Raw genomic sequence first — 21,645 nt, 5'->3', positions numbered from 1 at the left:
CTCACAGGGGTGCTCATTACAGGATAAATGCTCCAACTGCAGAGAAACCTGGGAGCCATTTCCCAAGTCCTTGAAAGGGCAGAGCTGGCCAGCAGGTTTTTCAACACACCATCCAAGCTCTCCAAATTTACCCATGTGAGCAGTGATTACAAGACCACCATGGGATATGTCCATATATCCAAGAGCTGATCAGCTCTAGACTGAACTGAGATGTGGATTGGCAACAAAGGAGAGCAAAAAAGGACTCTATTCCTAAAAATAAATGGTGGAGCTCAGCTGTAGGAAACTAAGACCTCATTGAAGTCAAGGCTGCAGCCTTCAAGAGAGAGAGAGTAAAATAGGTTTGAGTTCAGCTGTAAAAACTTGTATTAACTAAAAATACCAGTGATCTCAGGGTTACTTCTGCAGCTGAGTTAAAAATCTTCAGCTCTTACTTTTTCCTTATAGTTTCTTCAAGTGCAAGAGAGCAGCTTTGAATTCATGCAGCAGCAAAACTGTATTTTCCTGCAGAGGCTCAATTTGCTTCTTTGCCCTATGCCACAGGCTGGCATTGCTCATCATGACAGCCATCCAGGTGGACAGAAATAGCACGTTAGAACGTGATGTCTGGCTGGTGCAGCACAGCCCAGAGACAGGAGGTACTTTGCACTGGTTATCGCTGGGAGAACATCTTTGTAGGCAAAGCCTTGGTTATCAGAAGCTTTTTATGGCAAGGACTGAGGCCCAGGGCTAACGGGACAGCTGTGACACAGTTTGAGAAGCTGTGTCTTTTCTGATAGTTGGCAATGGGGTGGAAGAAGAAAAAGCCATTTGCAGTGACACAGCTCCCAGGAGCCAATTCTTTATTGAAAGATCTTGTAAGCATTTCAGTACAGACTTAGCTGCTCTACTGTAGCTTTGAGTTGATGAAGATGAAAAAACATTTTTAAAGGGAAAAAAAAAAAAAAGCAAGATGGGCTCCTCTATAAAATTTCATAGCAGATTAAATTCAAACACTGATTACACCAAAGATAAACATCAAACCACAGAAATTACATATAGCCCCAAGGCAGAGCATGTAGTAAATGTACACAATTGCACTTAAGTCTGTAAGAAATTTATGACAGGCACCACTGCCCAAGCACTCCATATCTCAGGTCAAGATGGTACCTGATGGGTACGTCTGCATTCAGAACAGCAGTTTGGAACCAAGGAATACCCAGAGTGTTGTTGTAGTGTACATTTGGCTTCTTGGGTGAGTGAGCAATGACCTGGAAGTGCCCAAGTGAAGGTTTTTAAGAGAAATTATTATTAAACCACTGGTAGCTGTTGTTTTCTGCTTCTCCTTTAACTAAAAAACACAATGTTTTTGACCACAGCACATCCACCAGCTGAGACAGAAAATGTGGCTTATGGAACCCTGATCCCAGAGAACTCAGCAGAAATCCTATGGTGAGTCTAAGCTCCTCTCAATTTCCAAATATGTAAAAAGCAGTGATATTCCTGATTTCTCTCCACACCCCCATTTTCAGCTGCTTCAGGATTATTCTCCAGCCCTGAGCATTTCAGCCCAAAGGGACTGACTGTAATGAGGGCCTATATTAAATTAATTACTGGATCTCTGCCCCATTTAAGTCTCTTTTGCTATGTTCATCATCCAGAGAGACCAGCTCTCCTAAATCCAGGCTGCAAATGACTTTTTTGGGAGTTCCTTCTATGAAGCATGAAACCCCCATCTTTGCAAGTGGCAGAGAGACTTAAGCTGGAAATTCTTCTACAGTCTCAACACCTCTCCTAGTAAATCCTCCAGCAACATGAGACCAGCCCCGTGCCTTCCACATCCTCACAGTAAAAATTAATACTTAGCTGGACAGCATTTTTGCCTTTCTGCACCCACAGCCTGCAGTGCCTGTACAGAGATTCCACTGCTCCAGGGGGTATGTTCAGGCAGGAAAATATTCTTACCAAATCCAGTGAATTTCAGAATCCATCCTCTAAAAGGTAGAAAAAAGCAAACATTTTTTACAGTTTGCTCAGCAGGTCACCTGTAATGTTTGGTTCAGTCTGTCATAAACAAAAAATACTCTTTTTGTTGTAACCTCAGATGCTCGGGAAAGACTGCGAGCTAGAGAGCAAATATTCCATTTTGTTTCATTCAAAGTGTAAGATCTTCCACTGTCCTGGAATAATAAACCTCTCTGGCAGGCAGCTGTTGTTTTAGGACAATTTGCTCTTTGTCCTCAAGCTGAAGGAGCTCTGCTGTGCAGGAGGATCTTGCCAGTCCCTGGAGGGGTACAGTGGAGCTGGTTGCTTGCAGAGCTGCCGTGAGCTGCAGGAGGCCTAGTGACCAGACAGAAAACCTAAAGTGTTTATTGGGGCTGGCTGGGATGGAGCTCATCTCCCCACAGCATCCTCACAGTGCTGGGCTGTGTATTGGCACCTAAAAAGGTACTGGTAACACTCTTTATTAATTATCTTTATCTTGACCAGGTTTGGGGGTTTTGTTCATTTTATTTTCTCCGCCCAGCCCGCACTCTATTGTGGGGGGGGATTGATAAGAGCAGCTTGGTGGGCAGCTGATGGTGGTCCAGCCAAGGTTCATCTTCCATGGTCCTTTTAGGCACCCAACATGGGACACAGACAATGGCAGCTTTGTGTCCAGTGTGTTATTATTCCTGTGGGAGTCAAGGAGTTTGCTGGCTGCACTGCTTATCCTTTATAAGGCTGAAGCTGGGAATGTGCTAGTACAAACCATGGCTCTGGGCTGTGTCCTGGCATGGATGGCCTTGCTGAGCTGCGGGAGCTGTCTTGTCTCCACAAGAGGATGAGGGAATACATCTCCCCCTCCCTGCTCTGGATTGGTGTGGATGATTGTGCAGGTCCTTGTTCATGTTTACATGAGCTGCTAATGCTACTAACTAACACTGTTGGCAGAATCTGGTGTCATCATGGTATAAGAGAAGATTTCTGGGTGAGGCAATATTGAAATGTGCCGAGGCAGCTGTTCCCTGGCTGGCAGGGTGTGTGGAAGGATTTGGGCAGGTTTCTAGCACAGGTATCACCACCCAGTCTGGGACTTTACACCTGAATGGGCAACAGCCCTGGCAAACCAGTGTGTCACTGATGGAGGGGTGCCTTGCCCACCCCAGTGAAAACCAGCAGCTTTTGCCCCATACTGGGGCATGGCCTGTGCCTCACTTCAGTGGTATGAGAGGGCTGGGCTTGAAGCAGGACTCAAACAACAGCAGCAACTACAGGAATTGCCCCAGGAGTGAAAAATAAACTGGATAAAGAAAACAGTAGGTCCAACAGAAAGGATTGGAGGTGGGATGGTGCCCGGGAGTCCTTCCCAATCCAAGTGTTTCTGTGATAGTAGAGAAGCAGCAATAGCAACCACCAATACACCTGAATCTAATCATAATCTGTTTCACAGAGCTTTGTCTTATCCCTTCCTTAGTAAAATTTCAAAGAAGTTATAGACAGATCCCTCCCCTGAGAAGACAACTATGCTGTTAGGAGAAATAAAAACCCCCAACAGCAACTACCCTGACCTCAGGTGAACACTGAACCCCAACTCTGGGGAAAATCTGAGGAGAGAGAGGGAATTAGGATTGTAAACCAGTGGTGTGCTCACTACACAGGCCTGGGCACCAGCATCCAGTACAGCAGAGATTTACAGACACCACTGCAGTTACAACCCAAATAAGTACATTGTGCATACCACATAACACACCAAGTGATGGGACAGACGAAACCAGGGCACTTAGCACACCCAGTACTTAATGCTGTCAACATAGTGCTCTGCTGGGTGCTGCTGGGTCTTCCACCACAGACAAGAAAAAATTAATGGACTGACTGCCTAAGGGATAACCCTGGACTAAAGGAAAGGGATAGAAGTAATGAAGATATGTATTTCACACTGGAAAATCAGAATCAGTCCAGCCAAGCACCTCAGAATTCTTTTTTTTTTTTAACAAGGTGATTTAGTATCAGGCAACTTCTCTTTCATTTTGTTTTGTTTCTACACTTGTGCTACTGGAAGCATCCATTGAAGGAAAAGGCTGAGAAAAGACCAATTCTTCTCTGCCCGTATTCCAACGCCACAGGAGCTGACAGCTGACATGGAAAGGAGGAAGGAAGAAGTGTGAATGAGGCACACTGGGACAGATCTTTACCTGTGCCAACATGTCACCTGCCGTCCATGTCACAGCAGTGATATGAGCTGGATCAGAGCTCTGGTCCCCCCATGACTCGCTGGACACAGATTCTGCTCCAAGAGGGGAAGTGAAAACCCTTTCTCTAAGTATAAAACTCCTTTCTGGTAGCTAAATATCTGACATCTACCAGAAACAATACCCAAAACTTACAAAAATGACCTTACATTGTTATAATGCTCCCTCCTTTCTGTAGCTTGTTTGGGGCATTTTAATACCTCCTTGTGTACCATGGAGAGACATGAGAGATCGCAACTAACTCAGACACATTCAGCAGAGGGTAGGAAAATCCTTGTGTATGTATGAAGAAATAAACTGTCTTATGCATCAGATCTTGAAGAGTAAACTCTTTGAAATGAGCTTACTTTCTTTATTAAAAAAAAAAAGAAATTCAAGTTGATGAGAGTCTCTGGATATCAAAACTGTGCGTGTTTTTCCTTCCTCCTTGCTTCTGTCAGGCACTGACAGCAAAGAGAAGATAGTGCAAGGGCTGCTGCATTGTCCACAGAGACTGCACAGGCTTTGGACCCAATGGAGAAAGGTTCCCATCTGTCCAACAGCACATGGCCCCAGCCTGGTCTGTCTCCTTGGAGCTAGAGGATCACAGATGATGGCAGTGAGAGCACAAAGTAGCACTGTCTCAGGAACTTGTACAGCTACACCAAATGCCACTGGCATCAGAACCTAAGCATTCTGAAACTTCTGCTTTGTTTCTCACCCACTTCTCCTGGAGCACAGGGGAGTTTCAGGTGGCTGCAGCAAAAGAAGACAACAAACTCTCTTTCTGTCTAGGTAAGAACATTGTGCGTTTGTTCCCCTGTGTTTTATCGGACAAGGAAGCTGCCAGGGAGCTGAGGGTCCTGAGGAATACAAGTAGGCATGAAATGACTGTGCACCCCGTCCAGCCTCAGGTGAAAGCCCAGAACCATGTCTTTGTGAACAAAGTGATGTGTGGAGCTGCTGGGGCAACAAACCCAGGGTGCTGCCCCGATGCTGCTGCGAGTAACATGGCAGCAAGACATGATCAGGCGTAAGCAACAATGGGCACTACGCACCAAGGGAGCAGTGGCATCTTCTAACCCTGGGAACAGAAGAGATGGACAAGACACTGAGCCTTGGAACAGATGGAGGTGTTCTCCTGTAGCATGCTGTGTCCAGGTGATGGCAGGAAAGGATCACTGTGGCATTGTCTTCACGCCCACCTCCCGCTGGAAGCGAAACTGCGGCTGAAGGAGAAGGTCACCTCCCCATTCTTGTACTTGCCCCAAGCTCCAAATGGCACTATGACAACTGTGCTGTTGTCTTCAGAGCCAAAATGCACTGCCTGAGAGAAGAAACAAAGTGTCAGCATCAGTGTCTCTTGGAAAGGGAAACAAGTGTCTGACTTCACCTGGGACAGCACACCCGGCGGTCAGAGACTCCCTTGCCCCTTCTTAGCCCTGATACTCCATTCTGATGTGCCCCAGATCTTCCCATAGGATATGCCACCATCCAGAACCATGGTCAGAAACTGGCCATTTCTGTCTATGACAATGACATTTTCAGCACAGGCAGAAGCTGCAGTTACAATCCCATGCAGTTCAGTGGACAGTGAGCTAAACAAGGTAATTGATGTGATGCCTGGCAAGGATATGGCAAGACCCAGGGTAAGGAAAAGGCTGGCCAGCAGGACTGGTAAATGTCTCAGCCAGCACTGCTCAATTCAGTTGAATGTGTGGTATTGTGTAAATAAAAACCTAGGTTTTCTTAAGCCAAACCAGCCCAACCAGGAGCCCTTGGTGCCCAGAGCAGCATTGGCATTACCTGCTCAGTGAGCACGTGGGCAGCCTCAGCAGGGTCATGGCACTGGCTGATGAAGTTGCAGATCTCCTGGCTGTTCACGATGAAGTTGATGCCATCGGTTGTCAGCACCAGGAAGCTGTCGTCTGCGTGGTGCAGCTGCAACAAAGGCACATGGGATGCATGACCCTGGGTGAGTGCTGCAAAGCAAGGGAACTGCCCCATGTTTTTACACTCTTGCAAAGCACTTTTCTATTTTCTGTGGTGCTGTGTGCTCTCCTGCAAAAATTTTCCTGAAGCTGGGGATTTCAAGGAAGCCATGATGGCACTAAAGAAATTTCCCTTAATCCCTAGTGGGTGGCACTTTATTGGGACCAACACAATAGAAGTTCTTGGGGCCCTGGGAGGTGCATTGGGGAAAACTAAAAAAACAGAATATGAATTGACAGGAGACCTTCCTGCCCAAGTGAAGGCTGAATACTTTCTGGGTGTTTTCTAGACAACTACAGAGCTATGGTAAGATACATGCAGCTGTCCTTTCCTCTTCCTCCTCTTCCTCTCAACTGTGCAAATCTCTACACATCCTACTTTTTTGATGGCAGCCCATCCATATCCTACTCAGTTCTCAGTGATGGTTTTATACCAGCATTAACCTCAAAATTATTCATCTGACCACAGGACCCAAACAGACTAACACCTGTAATACATATCATGTGTTACCTTTCTTCCCTCATCATATATTTTGCTGTGAGGATTGAGATTTAGAAGTTGACCTGGTTGAATTTAGTACCAGATTCTTTTCTGTCCTGTTAGTGTTACTCTGAAACAACTTAATGAGAATTGTTCTCTAGTTATTTCAGTAAAAAACAATGTGTGGCTTCACCTGGGCTCATGTCGTGTGGGTACCACACACTGCATCAAATACCTGTGCTGTCCAAGTGCTGCTGTCCCTGTAAACCAGACCTTCTTTTACCTGAACCCTTTTTGTTTCTGGCTGGGCTATCACACCACTGTTTTTAAGATCCAAATCTCCTATGCTCCGTGTCATTGCAAGTCTACCATTCACATGAGGTTGTCCCAAACTGTTCCAGGAAACGAAGCCACCACACTTCTTAATCCTGTCCAGAGGCACAAAAGAAAAAGCAAATGAGTTACTGCTTCACGCCATTACTCCTGTCTCTATCCTCTATTTCTGTCAGTACCTAGAATGAGGAATGATGTATGGAGAGCCTAAGCTGAGAGGCTGAGGGTTGGCTTTAGCTGTTTGAAGGGCTGTATGGAAGGGATGTGTCTTGGTGGGCTGAGTCCTGACCTGGGAATCACAATGCATTTATGCAATTTCCAACTAGGTTCTAAGATGGTTCTGACTTGACACTTTTGGACAAGTGTGAACCATGTGGTCATAGCTCTGTTCTGAGTCTCAGTGATGCTGGTATTACTGCTGAGATCTTATGCTCATGGAGGTCTTTCCACATCCCTGGTCCTCTGAACAGGACCTAGTGCATTAACTGAAGCTTACTGTCAGGTCACAGTGGTCTCAGGGCTCTATATTCAACTCTGCTTTCTTCCTGGCCCAAGCCAGCAGCAGAGCACAAGTCCATCCTGACTGAGGCCATGCTCTGGGAAGCCACATCATCAGGCAGCAGGTACCTTTCCTTCTCCTCCTTTCTCTCTGGAGTATGGTCAATGGTGAGTTTCATAGGCTTTCCTTTCCGGCACAGCAGAGCACGACTGTCTCCCACACTTGCCACAACCAGCTCAATTCCATCCCGGAGCAGAGCCACTGTTGCAGTGGTCCCAGAGCTCAGCAGAGCTGCTACAAATGTCATCAAAGAGAGAAGTTTTAGCACTGCCTCAAAGAGCACTGCCCTTTATAACAGCAAAAGTTTCAATTGGTAAAATAAAGACAACTTGTGCTCTACCTAATCAGCAAGTAACTGCTTTTAAGTTTAAACTAAATTTACATATATAAAAAAAAAAAAAAAGAAAAGAAAGCATGCATTCATGTAGGACTGGAGGAAGAGAGAGAAGGTGGAAAGGATTAAGTGTTTATGTGCAACAACATGGCTCCATGCAAGCAGGGCAAGTGGGATAAAACCAGAACGAGGTACAGTAGCTTCCTTTCAGTTTGCAGCAGAGTTTTTCAGCCCCATGAGCTCACCTCAGGTTAGTGTTCTTATCCCTGGGCACAGTGATTGCACAAGTAGGTCACCATAAAGGTGATGTATCTTTCTTTCTGTTAGATGGTGAAGTGGGCAATTATATAGTAACATAATTATAGTTACAGTAATTTTAATTCCATATAGATCACCAGTGGGAAAGAAGTAGATCAGTCTGTGGCATCCTCCTGTTGCTGTCAGAGAGCTATTACTCTTCCCCTCTGCTTCCCTCAGTGGAGGATTCAGCCAACAGGCTGCCTGGCTTTTTCCAGGAAAGGTGCTACCTCCACCTCCTGTCAACATGCTGGAGGTCCCAGTGCAAAGGTGAAGCTGGATTCTGAGATTCAGTCTTGCCTTGTACCTGCAAACTGATGCAGGTGGCAGTGGCTCTCTGGGAAGCCTGCCCGGGGCACTGCTGGGATCACCTGACAGGGATTCACTGTTGAGTGCCCAGAGGGCAAAACAGAGCCCTGGTGCTGCCCTCCTGCTCTACAGAGCAAGGGAGTGAGCTGAGCTGGCTGACTGCACTCATGGACCTGCCTGGATTCACCCATGCAAGCAGATTTAAGGGCTTCTCATTTCAACTGCTGCAATGGTCTGGAGAAAAAAAAAAAAAAGAAACTCTTGAAAAAGAGAAATGTAAGTGCCTATTTCAGGAAAAAGATCTGTTTGTATCATCTGCAGTGAAGAAATGCCAGAAAAACTGCCCAGCTTTCCCTTTTTTCTTTGCTTTTTGAAAGGGCAAGTCCCACTTCATAGTTATTGTTTTCTATTTCTGCAAATTCTGCAGAGGAAACCCAGTAAGAGTAGCCTGGAAAGCTACTGCTGACTTGACCTATTACACCAAAATGTCTGGACAGGACCAGCTACTGCCTGGAACACATTTGCATCTACAGCCAATGCAAATCCCCTTGAAAGGCCCTCTGTAGGTCACCTTCATTCTGGGCTTTTCCAGTTGTTCTGGTTTTTCAAAGCAAGCCAATTTGAGATGAGTTTTTGGCTTGCTTAGGAATGTGATTCCCCAGTTATATTCTTGTTTTCATGTACTAACAGTTACCATGTCACTGTCTTTCCACCACTGCTTCTGCAGAGATCAGCTACAACTACATGTGCTCCTACCTCTGGCCCTGCAGCCCTGACCCCGGCGACATGGAACAGATTTGAGACAGACTTTGTGTTTGATCCCAAGGAAGGCCAGGCAGCCCCAAATCTGACCAGATGCCAACAGATAGCAACAGAAATGCAAAAGCTGTGAGATCTTTACAGCCTCCTTCCCCAACCCTGTGAGGTCTCAGCACCTTGTAAGTCAAACGGGGCTGGGAGTAAACTGAAGTCACCAAGCCCTGGAAGATGCATTGAGCCTTGTTGTGCAGTGAAAGCAGCAAGACCATGAATCAAAACAACCCAAACACAAACCCTCACAAACAGGTGTTAATTAAGCTGATGTTATAATTTAAAACAGGTATTATTACTGCAGCGAGGACTGGGTTTAGCTGAACCAGCAGGTCAGAGGTGACTGTCACTGGCCGTGGTCACACCTTGGGCTGTGCCAGGGCCATGCAGGCTGGGACACTGGAAACTGGATGTGGCACTGGTGGGCACTGACATCCTGTTTCTCATCTGAAGCAAGGACTAGCCCAGTGCAGGGTCACTTTGAGGCAGATTTTGAAAATAAGATATTAAAAAGTACCAGTGCAATTAGAAATTTTAGTAGAACCAGTAAAATACCTGTTTTAGCCAACAGTTAGAACAAGTGAAATAGAGCAACCTATGTTAAACTACTTTTTTATTTTATAGAAGATACCTTTTATTTAGACATTAAAATTAATGCAGAACTGCTGCTACTTTCCCATTTCATTCTGTGGTTTTAGAACTATGCTGAGAAATATATAAAAAGTTAAATAGTAGTCTTCAATTCACAGAAGACTGGAAATATTTGGAATTAAGGTGAATCTGCATCATTTCAGTGCAAACTCACAAAGAAAAGAGCTACTATCACAAAATCAAGAGCTGGTATTAAAGAACAAGATATTGTCCAGAACTGTGGTAAAGAACACAGTGACTTGAACTTTATATGTTTATTAGTTAAATAGCACTCCTAGGAGAAAATACATGCTGCTCACAATCTCTTCCTTGGATCCAGTTCATGCTCTGGGTAGGGATGCAAGAACATGCATGAAGCCAGATGTAGCCTTAAGTGATTTCTAGCACAGCTCGAAACCACAGGAATGATGATGGGATAACATTTCTAATGCTTTTCTACAACTGCTACTAGTTTAGCACAAAATACGTTGCATCAGCATACGTATTGGTTTTAACAATTAAAGTGTTTGTTTTCCTAACAATATCACTATAAAATTAAGATCTTTCAATAGGTTCTTAACACTCACTGGACAACTTCTACTGCAAGTCATCTCAACTAATGTGACAAAAAGGATGTGGAAACCTTCCAGTAGTCCAGGCTAGGAACCGCTGGACTCCTTCGCCTGGGACAAAATTTAGCAGATCTCTCTTTCCACTGAAGCCCAGCTTAAAGTGTCCAGGGCCTCCAGTTCTAGAGCTGCTGACCAGGTACAGTGTCTGCCACAAATAACACGCACACAGAGGCAAATAGGAAATTCACCCAGGGACTTTGTTCAAACAAAATAAACCTGCAACACTGGAGATATAAGAATAAGGGCTGCAGAACAGGAGATAGAATCAGTCACTCTCAGGTCTGCCTGCATTGCACTGTGCAGGTCATGTAGGAAGCATCTGCATCTTTGGTCTTGGTAAATCAGCCTTGGTATTTCTGGGGAATTGCCACTCACTAAAACTCGCCTTCTCACTAGAACTGTGTGAAAAAAACAGTTTAAATTCAGCCCAAATAAAGTCTAAATTTTGTTTCTCCTATGGAGATAAGTAACCAACCAACAGATCAAATGAAGAATTTTACAAATGCCAGAGGAGCAGCTGTCTCATATATGGCAAGAGTGGCCACTGAAGAACATCTTCTCCCTCAAGGTAATTACACCAATATGGGGAGTTCAAACTAGTGCCAAATGAAATGGGCCCATCTTAAAGGCACTGATTAGAAGCTTATGAATTTTTCTGACTAATGGAAAAATAGGCAAAACAAATATCCCTTTAATATTGTAATTAGTGTTTTCTAGATTGATTAGGTAATAATCAGAGCCCTTGGATAAAAAGGCTGCCTTTACAATGCTCATAAATTTATGAAATACTCAAGTACAATCTCTGCAGCTCTCCCTTTCCCTCAGTGTTGCAGGTTAACATATTTAAAGAAATGAAAATAGTTTTTTGAATGGTAACTTTAAAAAACCCAACAAAACAAACATTACTTTAAAAATATAATTACTTTAAAGTAACTTCTGCTTTTTGTCAGCATATTAAGAGTCAAGAGTAAGAATCCTTTCAAACATGGGTAGACAAGTTAATACCTGGCTATGTTTTAATAAGATGGCTATTCCCGATGTGAGTGGCCAATGTGATTAGAGTTGGATTCACTGCATGTGGAGGTTGATGGACAAACTCCCTCTTTGCTTTCTCTGGCTCACAGTGAACAGAAGCAGTAACATTACCTGGTAGGACTCCAGTAGGCCAAGAAAGGGTGTGTCTCACATTTCTTCAGGGAAATGCTTAAATTTCCTCAAGCACAGAATTTCGTATCTCTGTCCTTGCTGAGCAGAGTCTTTCAGCCTTTACGTTTTAGTTTTTATGGCTGGTAAAAATAGCAGAAACTCCTGCCCATCTCTGGGAGCCATGGATAATGTCATTTGTTGGATGTGAGCTTCCTTTATGTTCTATACATAACTTTAGCAGTGATTTGAAAGTGACTGGCCTATATTTAAATGCATGGAAGTGAATGAAAATGCATTTTTGAAGAAGTGTCAAACACCAAGCATCAGAGCTCAGACATAGCTCTAAACTGTTAATGATTACACAGGGTTTAGGCAGGGCACAGATTATCCCAGACCCGCCTGCAGCAAGTTTCTTATGCTTTTGTGTGAAACAGGTGTAGATCACTATCACAGGGGTTAATGGACCAGGCCCCAGCAGGCCAATACAGCTGGCAATAGCACTGGCGAACTGCATGCCAGACACAGCAGCAGTACCTGGTAGACACACATAAACCATTTTTATTACTGAAAGCTCACAGGAACTACCATGGTATGTATTTTCCATCTCTAATTTCAAATACTGTTTCATTGTTAAGTGACCTACAGAGGGCCATGCCCTTGAAGACATAGCTGGGGTCTCCCAACAAGGCTCATCTCTTGTCCTGTTAAATTTGTGCCTTATGTAAGGTTTTACCCCTTAAATAGTACTATAAACAATGCTTCAAACATGCCATTTTGGCTACAGGGATTTGTCCCAGGGTCTAGTTACCTTCAAACAAAGGTACAAATTTTAAAGCTGTCTGTATGTTAGTAAAGACCTGGACATCCTGAATGTGCACTGGTCTTTTTGCAGGCACAGTGAAGGGAGTGAGCTCTGCAAGGGTCATCTACTGGAAGAAGTCAAAGCTATTATTTTGCACTTCATCAGCTATGGCTAGGTTTCAAAAGGAGGTCAGACTTGGAGAGCATCCAGTGTAACCCAGATGCACCAGGTTACACAATCAACCACCAACTTCAAGATACTTTAGCAACTGTCTTGACTGTCACATCCAGAATAGCCACACTTAATCAGAAATTTTGCTGACAAACTGAATCAGTTTGGAAACAGGCTTCTAAGACATATGCCAAGCACTGAAATGTTATATAACTTTCAAAACATCAGTAACAGCAAAAATGTCTACACAAAGCAGTCAACGAAGTATTGAGTTATTTTAACAATAGATATATGAGAAGTTTAATCTGTTCAGAAATCCAAACTTGATTTTGCACCCTGTTACTCCATTCTTTGCCTTCAAGCTTGATTTTCAGCCAAGAACAACACGCTCTCTTAGATCCCCCAGGCTCCTGCAAGAGCTTGCAGATGCTCAGCCTACCTGAGAAACACTGAGTGCCTGCCAGAGCGTGGCCCTTGTGGATGTTTGGTAACTCTTTTACTCTCTATTTTGCTTTTTTAATGAAGGGGGCTTGTGCAGTATCCTGGTAACCATTGCATACATTTTCTGGCATTAAGCAGCCCCAGTTAGTTAAATGGTATGAAAAAAATCCTATAAGCAGTTCTAAGATGCTCTGCTTGCTGCACAGCAAATATTTGTCAAATATTGTTGTTATCCAATTCTATAAGTCTCACCTACAAAGCGTCATGATTGGAAATAGTTTTCAGAAAACAGAAGAATGCATCCAGTACAGTTCTCAATCCTTCTGCTCAAGGAGCTGCTCTGACACAGAGATCACTACAATGAGCCAAACCAAGAGCTTTCTTACTCAAAAGTGCTAGGGAAGGGGACTGTTAGATGTGAAAATGAAATTATCAGATCCAGGAAAGCACACAAACTTGTACTCAAATGCTGTCTTGAATTTGCAAAGAGGCTCTGGGATAAAAAGCACATTTGCTCTGCCGATGTCTCTCAAGAGCTTAGCTAAAACTCAGTTCATATGTCAAAAGTAAAGCTGGTCTTTTTTACAACATGAAATGCAATGAGAAAATTACCTTTATGGATTCAATCCTACTTTTTTAAGGGATGCATCTCAGGATTTAAGACTTTTTCCCAATCCTTGATGTAGGCTAAGGTAAGAGGCAGTGCTGCAGCAGTCAGGCTACCTGACTTGCATTTGAGCCTACCTAGATTCATCTAGCAGTTAAAGTGCAGAAAGCCACTCCATTACTTGATTGTATTCAGCCACAGCTTCAGAAAAGCAGCTTGAGAATACAGTATCACTTCAGTCCCTACAGGGTTACTTGGTCTTTCTTGGAGGGAAGACTTTTACAGTTTCTGTTCTTCTGGTTAAACCTCAGTTATTTTGCCCATGTCTGCACCAGTTCAGGGACAGGTTTTTTTGTTTGGTTGTTTGTGGGGGTTTTTGTTTGCTTTTTCCTGTTGTGAGTAGGTGTTTTTTGGTTTTTTTTTTTTTTTAATTTGGTTTGTTTGTGGTTTTCTTTTTAAAACTGGCTTAACTGACTCTCAGAATTGTATCTCATGGCTGAGAAAGCTCCTGTGACAGAACTGGGACAGGCACTTCTATCTCCCTTCCTAAGTTACTCTCTATAAGCTCTGCTTGCTGCAACTGGAACTTCAGATGTACTTAGTCTCTAGACACATATACAATAACTTAATTAACAGACAGGACTAAATGAGAGTCTAAAAGGGCTGGTACCAGCTTTACCACAGCCAAACTTGTTTTCCTCTTCACTGCTTTTTTTCCCTTTCCCACTCAGCTACTCCTGTGATTCTGTTTGTGCAGAAGCAATATTGATTGCGTTAATTTTGGCTTACATTCCTTCTCAAGTGCAGCAGCCAAGTTAGGAAGGGGAATTTTAACACTGTTGCTTTTAATCCACAGGAGTAACAGCTTTAAAACAAACAAACATATAAAAGCACCCACCACCCCCACCCACCCCTAAAATAAAATTTTAAAAAAGCTAATTAAAAAAATCAAAAATATCCATCTCCACATTTCTTACCAGTAAAATTATGGTCCTTGCAAATCTAAATCACTTTTTTCTACCTTGACAAACATAATCCTTTTTAGAATCACATTAAGAGAAATTCATTGGTGATCATGCTAATATTCAGATCCATCACTCCTCCAGTAAATTTGATTGAGACTTACAGTAGTTATTTAATTTATGGGAGGTAAAACATAATTGTTTTATTTGCAGTAAGTGACCAGAGCAAAATCCTGTTTAAGTAAAATTGTTTTCAAACACTTTCCTGGACATTTTACTGCAGAACTACTGAGCAAATAAAACAAACTTTATTCTCCACGCCTATATGAGTAGAATATTTTTTTACCTACCATCAGCAGAGAGATTAGCATGCCTTTCATATGCTTTGTCTATTTCTAGAAAAGCTTTGCTCAAAGCATTTTCCAAGTTCTCCTCCTCGGCAAGAAATTCCCTGGAAACAAGAAAGTAAACAAAGAAATTAAACCTCTTTCCAAGACACATACATCCTGATCAATCTGTTTTGCAGTCTTACCTCTTACCTGCACCCACTGAATGATGCTGGGCTTGAGTGAAAAGGTAATGTGATTTTACTAACTGTGTGCACTGAAAGCATAATCCTGTAATTTTGCAAATATCTAAGTTCCTTATCCAGCATCCAGGGATATGAGAGATACAGAAGAGTGTAAGTAAACCATAGGTCAGCAATTACAGAGACCCTAACCTAGTCAGTCCACACTTTCCCCGTGTTCCAAAACCTTTCCTGGACAGGGGGCACAATTGTGCTTTCATCTCCTCTGGTTTTGGACTTGCCCAATGGGGCAGGCACTAACGCAGTAATTCACAGCATGTCTGTTCCACCCAGTGCTCCTGCTGTCCCATAAGGACAGGCAGCTGCATAACCTGGAAGGATTAGCTACAATGTACAACCCTTTGATTCCCTAAGGAAGGAATATGTAATTTATTTGACAGACATTGCCTTGATGAGCACTTACTTAATATATTTTTCCATGTATTTATCACAGAAGTCAGCGGCTGCTGCCCCACCATGCCCATCGTACACTGCGAAGTACAGGATATCCTCTGTCAGCTGAGAGTAATCGAACCGGTCCTCGTTTTCCTTTCGCTTCCCGATGTGGCTGGCGCAGCCTACGTTGCTCAGGCTCACCTTTGGGATCGGCTTCCCGTACTTTATGCTGGGTGGGAGGAGGATGGGTTCGTCGATGCGATTGTCCCAGATGCCGAAGGTGTCCCATGTGGTCGGCCGCCCGCTCCCGTCGGGGTCGAAGCGGGAGGCGCGGCGCTCGCAGGTGGAGATGGAGCAGGCGGCTGCGGGGCGCTTCTCGTCCTGCAGGAAGCGGGACGTGAGCGCGGCTCTCCTTCTTACTTGGAACCCTCCATTCCGTACCAAATTAATCAGAGTAGCTGTGGACATAACTTGTCTTCGCAGAGATTCGTAGGGGAAAAGAGACCAGGAGCAAAAGATGCGCAGCTGCTGGAGTGGCTTAGAGAACGAGGGAAAATCGATCAGGAAACAAGAAGCACAGGAAAGGGAATTTTCAGTTGCATCATTCAGGAAACAATGTCACCCTGAGAGAGCCCGCTAATCATGCGGAGCACAGCACTCCCTGGAAGCGACTGCTGCAGCGGGATCTGCGTGACTCACTGGGAAACTATCCCACACCCAGCAGCAGCCCACATCCAGCCCCAGCTCTCCACACAGAGCCAGGGAGGCACTTCTGCTGGCCCCTTGCAGAATGACATCCCGAGTTTTCAAAGGTTGAAGGAGTTGAGATGGAGCAAATGGGAGTGATGATAATACTAAAATATGAATATATGAAAATATGAGAGAAGGCTGAGAAATAGAGCTTATCACGCATACTCTGCAAACACCAGCTGAAATATCTGCACTGTGACTCCCGGGGGAAAGGGAGGAAAAATATATTTGCTTAGATTTTCATTTTATCTGCACGTGATATTTGTTTCTGTCACATTTATGGAGATCTTGAACAACACTTTGTAACACAGAGCTGTTAACTGTGATTTTTTTTTAAATTCTAATAATGACTACTAAGAGTGTATCCGTGTACATTCACAACTGTACACACAAACTTCCCCCTCAAAAAACCCATGCAGCTATTTGCTGTTTCATCTGGCTTGAAGTTCTTTGCCACCTAACCCTGAAATGGGCTAACACAGGCAGACAAGATCTACTGGCTTCTCAGATCTCTTTTCCAGTCCAGATAAATTCATACACACCACTTGGCTCAGCACAGACAAAAATTTGCTAATGATGACTCACCTAGCATGGTGAAAAGCATAGAAAGGTTGGATTATTGATCTTTTCTAGAGCAACACCCAACTTCACCGAAGTCCAAGGATGCAATTTGTAATAATTACATGTCGCAATGGAGTACTTGAACTGGACCACACAGATCATTGTAACTAACCACACTAAAGATATAAACCCAGTGAGGAATTTCTAACTTAATTACTCAAAGTTTGCTAAGGGCAAAATGATGAGTGAGAAGTATTATATGACATAACCACAGATCTAAATATACCCAGGCTTATGGTGAATGAAAAATAATTATAATAATAGTTTTAAAAAAGACAGCAGGGTGATCTGACATAATTGGACAGCAAAGAGCAACACTTGTACTCCAGAGACACTTTAATTCTGGGCTGGAGTGCCTTGCTGTTGTCCTCTGCCCAGGCCAATCACAACTGCATCTCTAGATCTGAAATATTTGTTAAAACTACGTTTTTAAGTTGCTAGATAAAAAATCTGTGTACTCACAAAAAACATGCAATCAAAGGTGAATTAGTAAAGGGTTGCTTTAGTAGAAAATGGCAGTGACAGAGCTTTTGGAAGGCCTTCAATAAACATGTTGTTCCCAGCTCAAAGTGTGTTGCTTCAGATGCTGTGGGTTTACCTTTCATGCAATTCTTAGGTTGCATGAAAAAAAGAAAGGTTTCTTTACTTAGCCCTTAGAGGTTAACTGTTGACTTGATAAAAGGCTGAATGTTCTGGAAATCACTGTTGCACCAGCTGAATATGGAACTATTTGAGATCTTTAGATTTTCCATTTTACTTAGGGTGATTGCAATATCACACCCTTATTTTAGCATACTTACAGGCATTTAAAACCTGCTTTACTTCCTGGAACTGCTTTTTCTTTCATGCTATCCTTGACTCGTAACAGCAGCAGGTTAACTTCCTTCTGTGAAACACAGTAGGACCAAACTAAAAGCCTGTCAATTAGCAAAACCCACACTCGCCTTCACTTCTGTCAGCTTGAGAAGAGAACATGAAATGCTCACTATATTTAGATTACCCAGTATCCACAGCATGAATCAGAGGATCAATCCAAACTCATAAGCTAATTAATGCATTTGTTCCCTATCAAATTCAACTCTCACCAGGCAAGTAAAAATAGTGATGATAGTTTTGCCTTCCAAGCGTCTCTGCAAATCAGAAGTAGAAACCTGCTCTTTAGTTTGTTATATAAACAGCTCTGGACACACAACAGTCTGTACTTTCCCAGCTGGTACGTCTGCAAAGACTGGGCAGACCCATCTGGGCAAAACAAGACTGAGGTAATGAAAAGGGGGGTACCGCTGTTAGAGACAAAGTCCAAGATGGACAGTTCGAGATAGAAATGTGCTTTGAGGTGCTCCTTCTTGTGATAAATGCATATTTATGATTGGCTTTTCGCAAATTTTACAATGAATATTATATGTGTAATGTTAGAAAGTTATGCTGTATTAATTCTCTTAGGTATTGCATTAAGTGTAGTTTTAGGTTACAAAATAATGTTAAAATAGAGACTATGTATGTGGGGGGAGTTTTCGTTTTAGGAATGAGATATTCGCTTCAAAGAACACCTAAATTTCCAAAGGATAGGAATTTATGGCTTCTTATCAGAAGAAGCTAATTTCTTCAGGCCTTGCTTAGACTCGAAGATGCCAGGGGATTAAAGGAAACAGTTGACATACAACAGAGTTCTTTGTTTAGAATAGAATGTATGCATAACCATGAAGGATGTATGAATATGCAACAAGTGTATTGGTTTAAGGGTGAGTCCTTTGTTCACAAGTCATGCTTTTCCTGACTTTGTGTCCAAGAGTATCCGGACATCTGTAATTCTTTGCTTTTTATTGTCTTGTAATTGTCCTAACTCTAAACGTTATTACTCTAATTGTATTATTATTTTTATAACCATTTTACTATTAAACTTTTAAAATTTTAAAAACCAAGTGATCGGCGTTTTTCACAATCTGATCCTGTTCATCTGTACACGTTCTCTTGGAGGGAAACAGTTCCTACAGACAGGCAGGGAAAGACAGCACTTGAAGCGGGATGAGGTGATTAAAATTGTAGTTTTACAGGCTCGCTGCTGCTCGGGAGATGGAAATTTTCCAGGCTGCCAGAAGGAAAGGGGAAGAAAAGGACGCCCGGAAGAAAGCGCAGGCATGCCTGCTGCCCCAGGGGATCCGACGTACGTGAAAAGGAATGCACGAGTCCGAGCGCACTTGCCTCGCGTGCCTCCCCAACCTCACGGATGTGGGCAGGACCGCACGGCTCTGGCTGTTAAGCTCGCCATAAAGCAGGTGTGTTGCTGTTTTGTTGTTTGGTTGTTTTTGTGGTTTTTGTGTGTTTTTTGTTGTTTTTTTTTTTTTTTTAAATCCGTAACAATCTGGTCTCGCCTCCCTGCCTGGACAGCAAACTGCACACAGACAGCAGCAATTTAAAGACGTCTCTGCTGCAGTTTGCGTATCACGAATTACCTCAGGCCGCGTTTATTCCGTGCGATATCAAAACTGCGGCATGCGGCGGCAGCGCCGGCGGAACGCCAATCCTGCCCAGCCCCGCTCCCTGACATTCCCTGCCCTGCCGCGGCTGAAGGAGAAAGGAGAGCGGTGCGAGCGGAAGGGGCAAAAGGAGACGCTTGCGGGCGCGGCCCCTCACCCTCCCCCGGCCCATGCAGGCGGCCCTTACCTCCTCCCGCGCCCGGCGGCGGCAGCGCCTCAGCTGAGCGAGAGCGGCGCCCCCCGGCCGAGGCTGCAGCCCGGCCCGCCCGGCCAATCGGCCCCGCCCGCCCGGCCCGCCCGGCCAATCGGCCCCGCCCGCCCGGCCCGCCCGGCCAATCGGCCCCGCCCGCCCGGCCCGCCCGGCCAATCGGCCCCGCCCGCCCGGCCCGCCCGGCCAATCGGCCCCGCCCGCCCGGCCCGCCCGGCCAATCGGCCCCGCCCGCCCGGCCCGCCCGGCCAATCGGCCCCGCCCGCCCGGCCCGCCCGGCCAATCGGCCCCGCCCGCCCGGCCCGCCCGGCCAATCGGCCCCGCCCGCCCGGCCCGCCCGGCCAATCGGCCCCGCCCGCCCGGCCCGCCCGGCCAATCGGCCCCGCCCGCCCGGCCCGCCCGGCCAATCGGCCCCGCCCGCCCGGCCCGCCCGGCCAATCGGCCCCGCCCGCCCGGCCCGCCCGGCCAATCGGCCCCGGCGGCGGCGGCCGCGCCGGCCGAGCCTCCCCCGCCGCCCCCGGCGCGCCCCTCACACGAGCCTGGGGCCGGGCCAGGGGCAGGCGCGTGGCAGCGGCTGTGGCCGCGGTGACCCTGCACAGCCCCTGGTTTCACAGAATCGCTTGGGGTGGAAAAGACCGCGGGGGTCATTGAGTCCAACCACCTGCAGTCTTTCCTTAAACACATCCAGAGAGGGTGACTCCATCACCTCCCTGGGCAGCCCCTTCCGATGTCTAATCACCCTTTTTGGAAGAAATTTCCCCTAACTTCACAGAATCACGGAATTTACTGAGTTGGAGAGACCCACTCCCGGTCCTGCACTGGTCCAGCCTAACCCTGTGCCGGTCTAAGCCGTGTCCTCTCGTCCCGACGCTGGTCGTCCGGGAGAAGAGCCCGACCTCCACCTGGCTACCGCCTACTTCCAGGCTGGATTCGGCAGCTGGAAGCCCGAGGGCCAGGACAGCCAGGCTGTGCCTGCAGCCGCTGCCCAAGAGGCTTCTGGAAACAGCAGTGATGCCCTTATGCAACAAATATCTGAAAGATTTAAAGCACAATTGTGTGCACTGCTTCGAAGCAGCTGTTTCCATGAGCAGAGCCCTGCCACCTCCTCACGCTGATCCATGTCCGATCAGGATTTTAAAGGGATCATTTGCTCCATGCTGTGCTACTGCCAGTCTCTGACCTATGATGCAATTTGGGAAATCAGATGGCTCTGATTACAAAAGCCTTTGAAACATGCTGACACCTGTGCTGTCTGCTGGAGACCAGAGTACTCGAAAATAGACGCATGAGAGAAAAGTGAGAGCCAACACAATTTCCACAGGAGCTTAAGGAGGTCGCTGTCAAGTTTGTCCTATAAATTTTTGAGGTAAATAAACTTTTGTTTTGTTGGGGTGAGGTTTTTGGTTGCTGCAAAACCTGGCCAGAAAAGCAGCAATAATACCTCTCAGACCTCTCACTGTACCACTCTATTTGTAGAAGAAGGGGTTAGGTGAACATGGCAGCACGTGCCAGATCATTCTGGTTTCCAGATGTGTGGTGTCCCACTCGGCACTTAGAATGGAATTTGGGGGAATCTTTTGGGGATAGCAACGGTGTCATCTGTCACTGCAGGTTGTTCTCTGGTTCCCCTTTGTCCTCAGTGAGACAGGAAAAACAAAGCTCTCCTGCCAACTCTTCTGGCATTGGGCAAGAGCAGCAGTTCTGAGCACAAAGGATTCATACAGGGGTAGCCAAGCTAGCACAGTGAATTACTGAGAACAAAACCAGCATATTATCTGTAAAACAGGTATTGCTATTTACAGAGCAGCGCCAGTGGGATCTTCTCAGAAGTGTCAGGGTCCTACATCATATGGAGGCACGAGTGCTGGGAGACAATTTCTGCCCCATTGAATTGGCAGTGAAAGGCCAGCATGGAAATGATAAATGCTTC

General features: G+C 45.2%; 1 protein-coding gene and 1 long non-coding RNA gene across 2 annotated transcripts in view; one reads left to right on the top strand and one right to left on the bottom strand.

Moving 5' to 3' along the window:
• Nucleotides 1-809: 809 nt before the first annotated feature.
• On the bottom strand, nucleotides 810-19,794 carry PPM1K (protein phosphatase, Mg2+/Mn2+ dependent 1K). The gene is made up of 7 exons (XM_021541477.2): nucleotides 19,695-19,794; nucleotides 15,688-16,196; nucleotides 15,046-15,146; nucleotides 7,623-7,788; nucleotides 6,946-7,090; nucleotides 5,997-6,131; nucleotides 810-5,517 (listed from the first exon to the last, which is right to left on the bottom strand). Exons 2-7 carry the CDS (start codon nucleotides 16,125-16,127, stop codon nucleotides 5,386-5,388), a joined length of 1,119 nt encoding a protein of 372 aa, XP_021397152.2. The 5' UTR covers nucleotides 16,128-16,196; nucleotides 19,695-19,794; the 3' UTR covers nucleotides 810-5,385.
• LOC144246232 (uncharacterized) overlaps nucleotides 18,219-21,645 on the top strand; it is a 28,031-nt gene continuing 24,604 nt past the window's right edge. Inside the window, exons 1-2 of the long non-coding RNA XR_013339898.1 lie at nucleotides 18,219-18,292; nucleotides 19,085-19,306. This is a non-coding gene — a long non-coding RNA (uncharacterized LOC144246232). The remainder of the gene's footprint in view (nucleotides 18,293-19,084; nucleotides 19,307-21,645) is intronic.

The sequence above is a fragment of the Lonchura striata genome, chromosome 4 (assembly GCF_046129695.1).
Source record: "Lonchura striata isolate bLonStr1 chromosome 4, bLonStr1.mat, whole genome shotgun sequence".
Lineage (NCBI taxonomy): Eukaryota > Metazoa > Chordata > Aves > Passeriformes > Estrildidae > Lonchura > Lonchura striata.
This window is presented reverse-complemented; position numbering and strand designations above follow the sequence as displayed.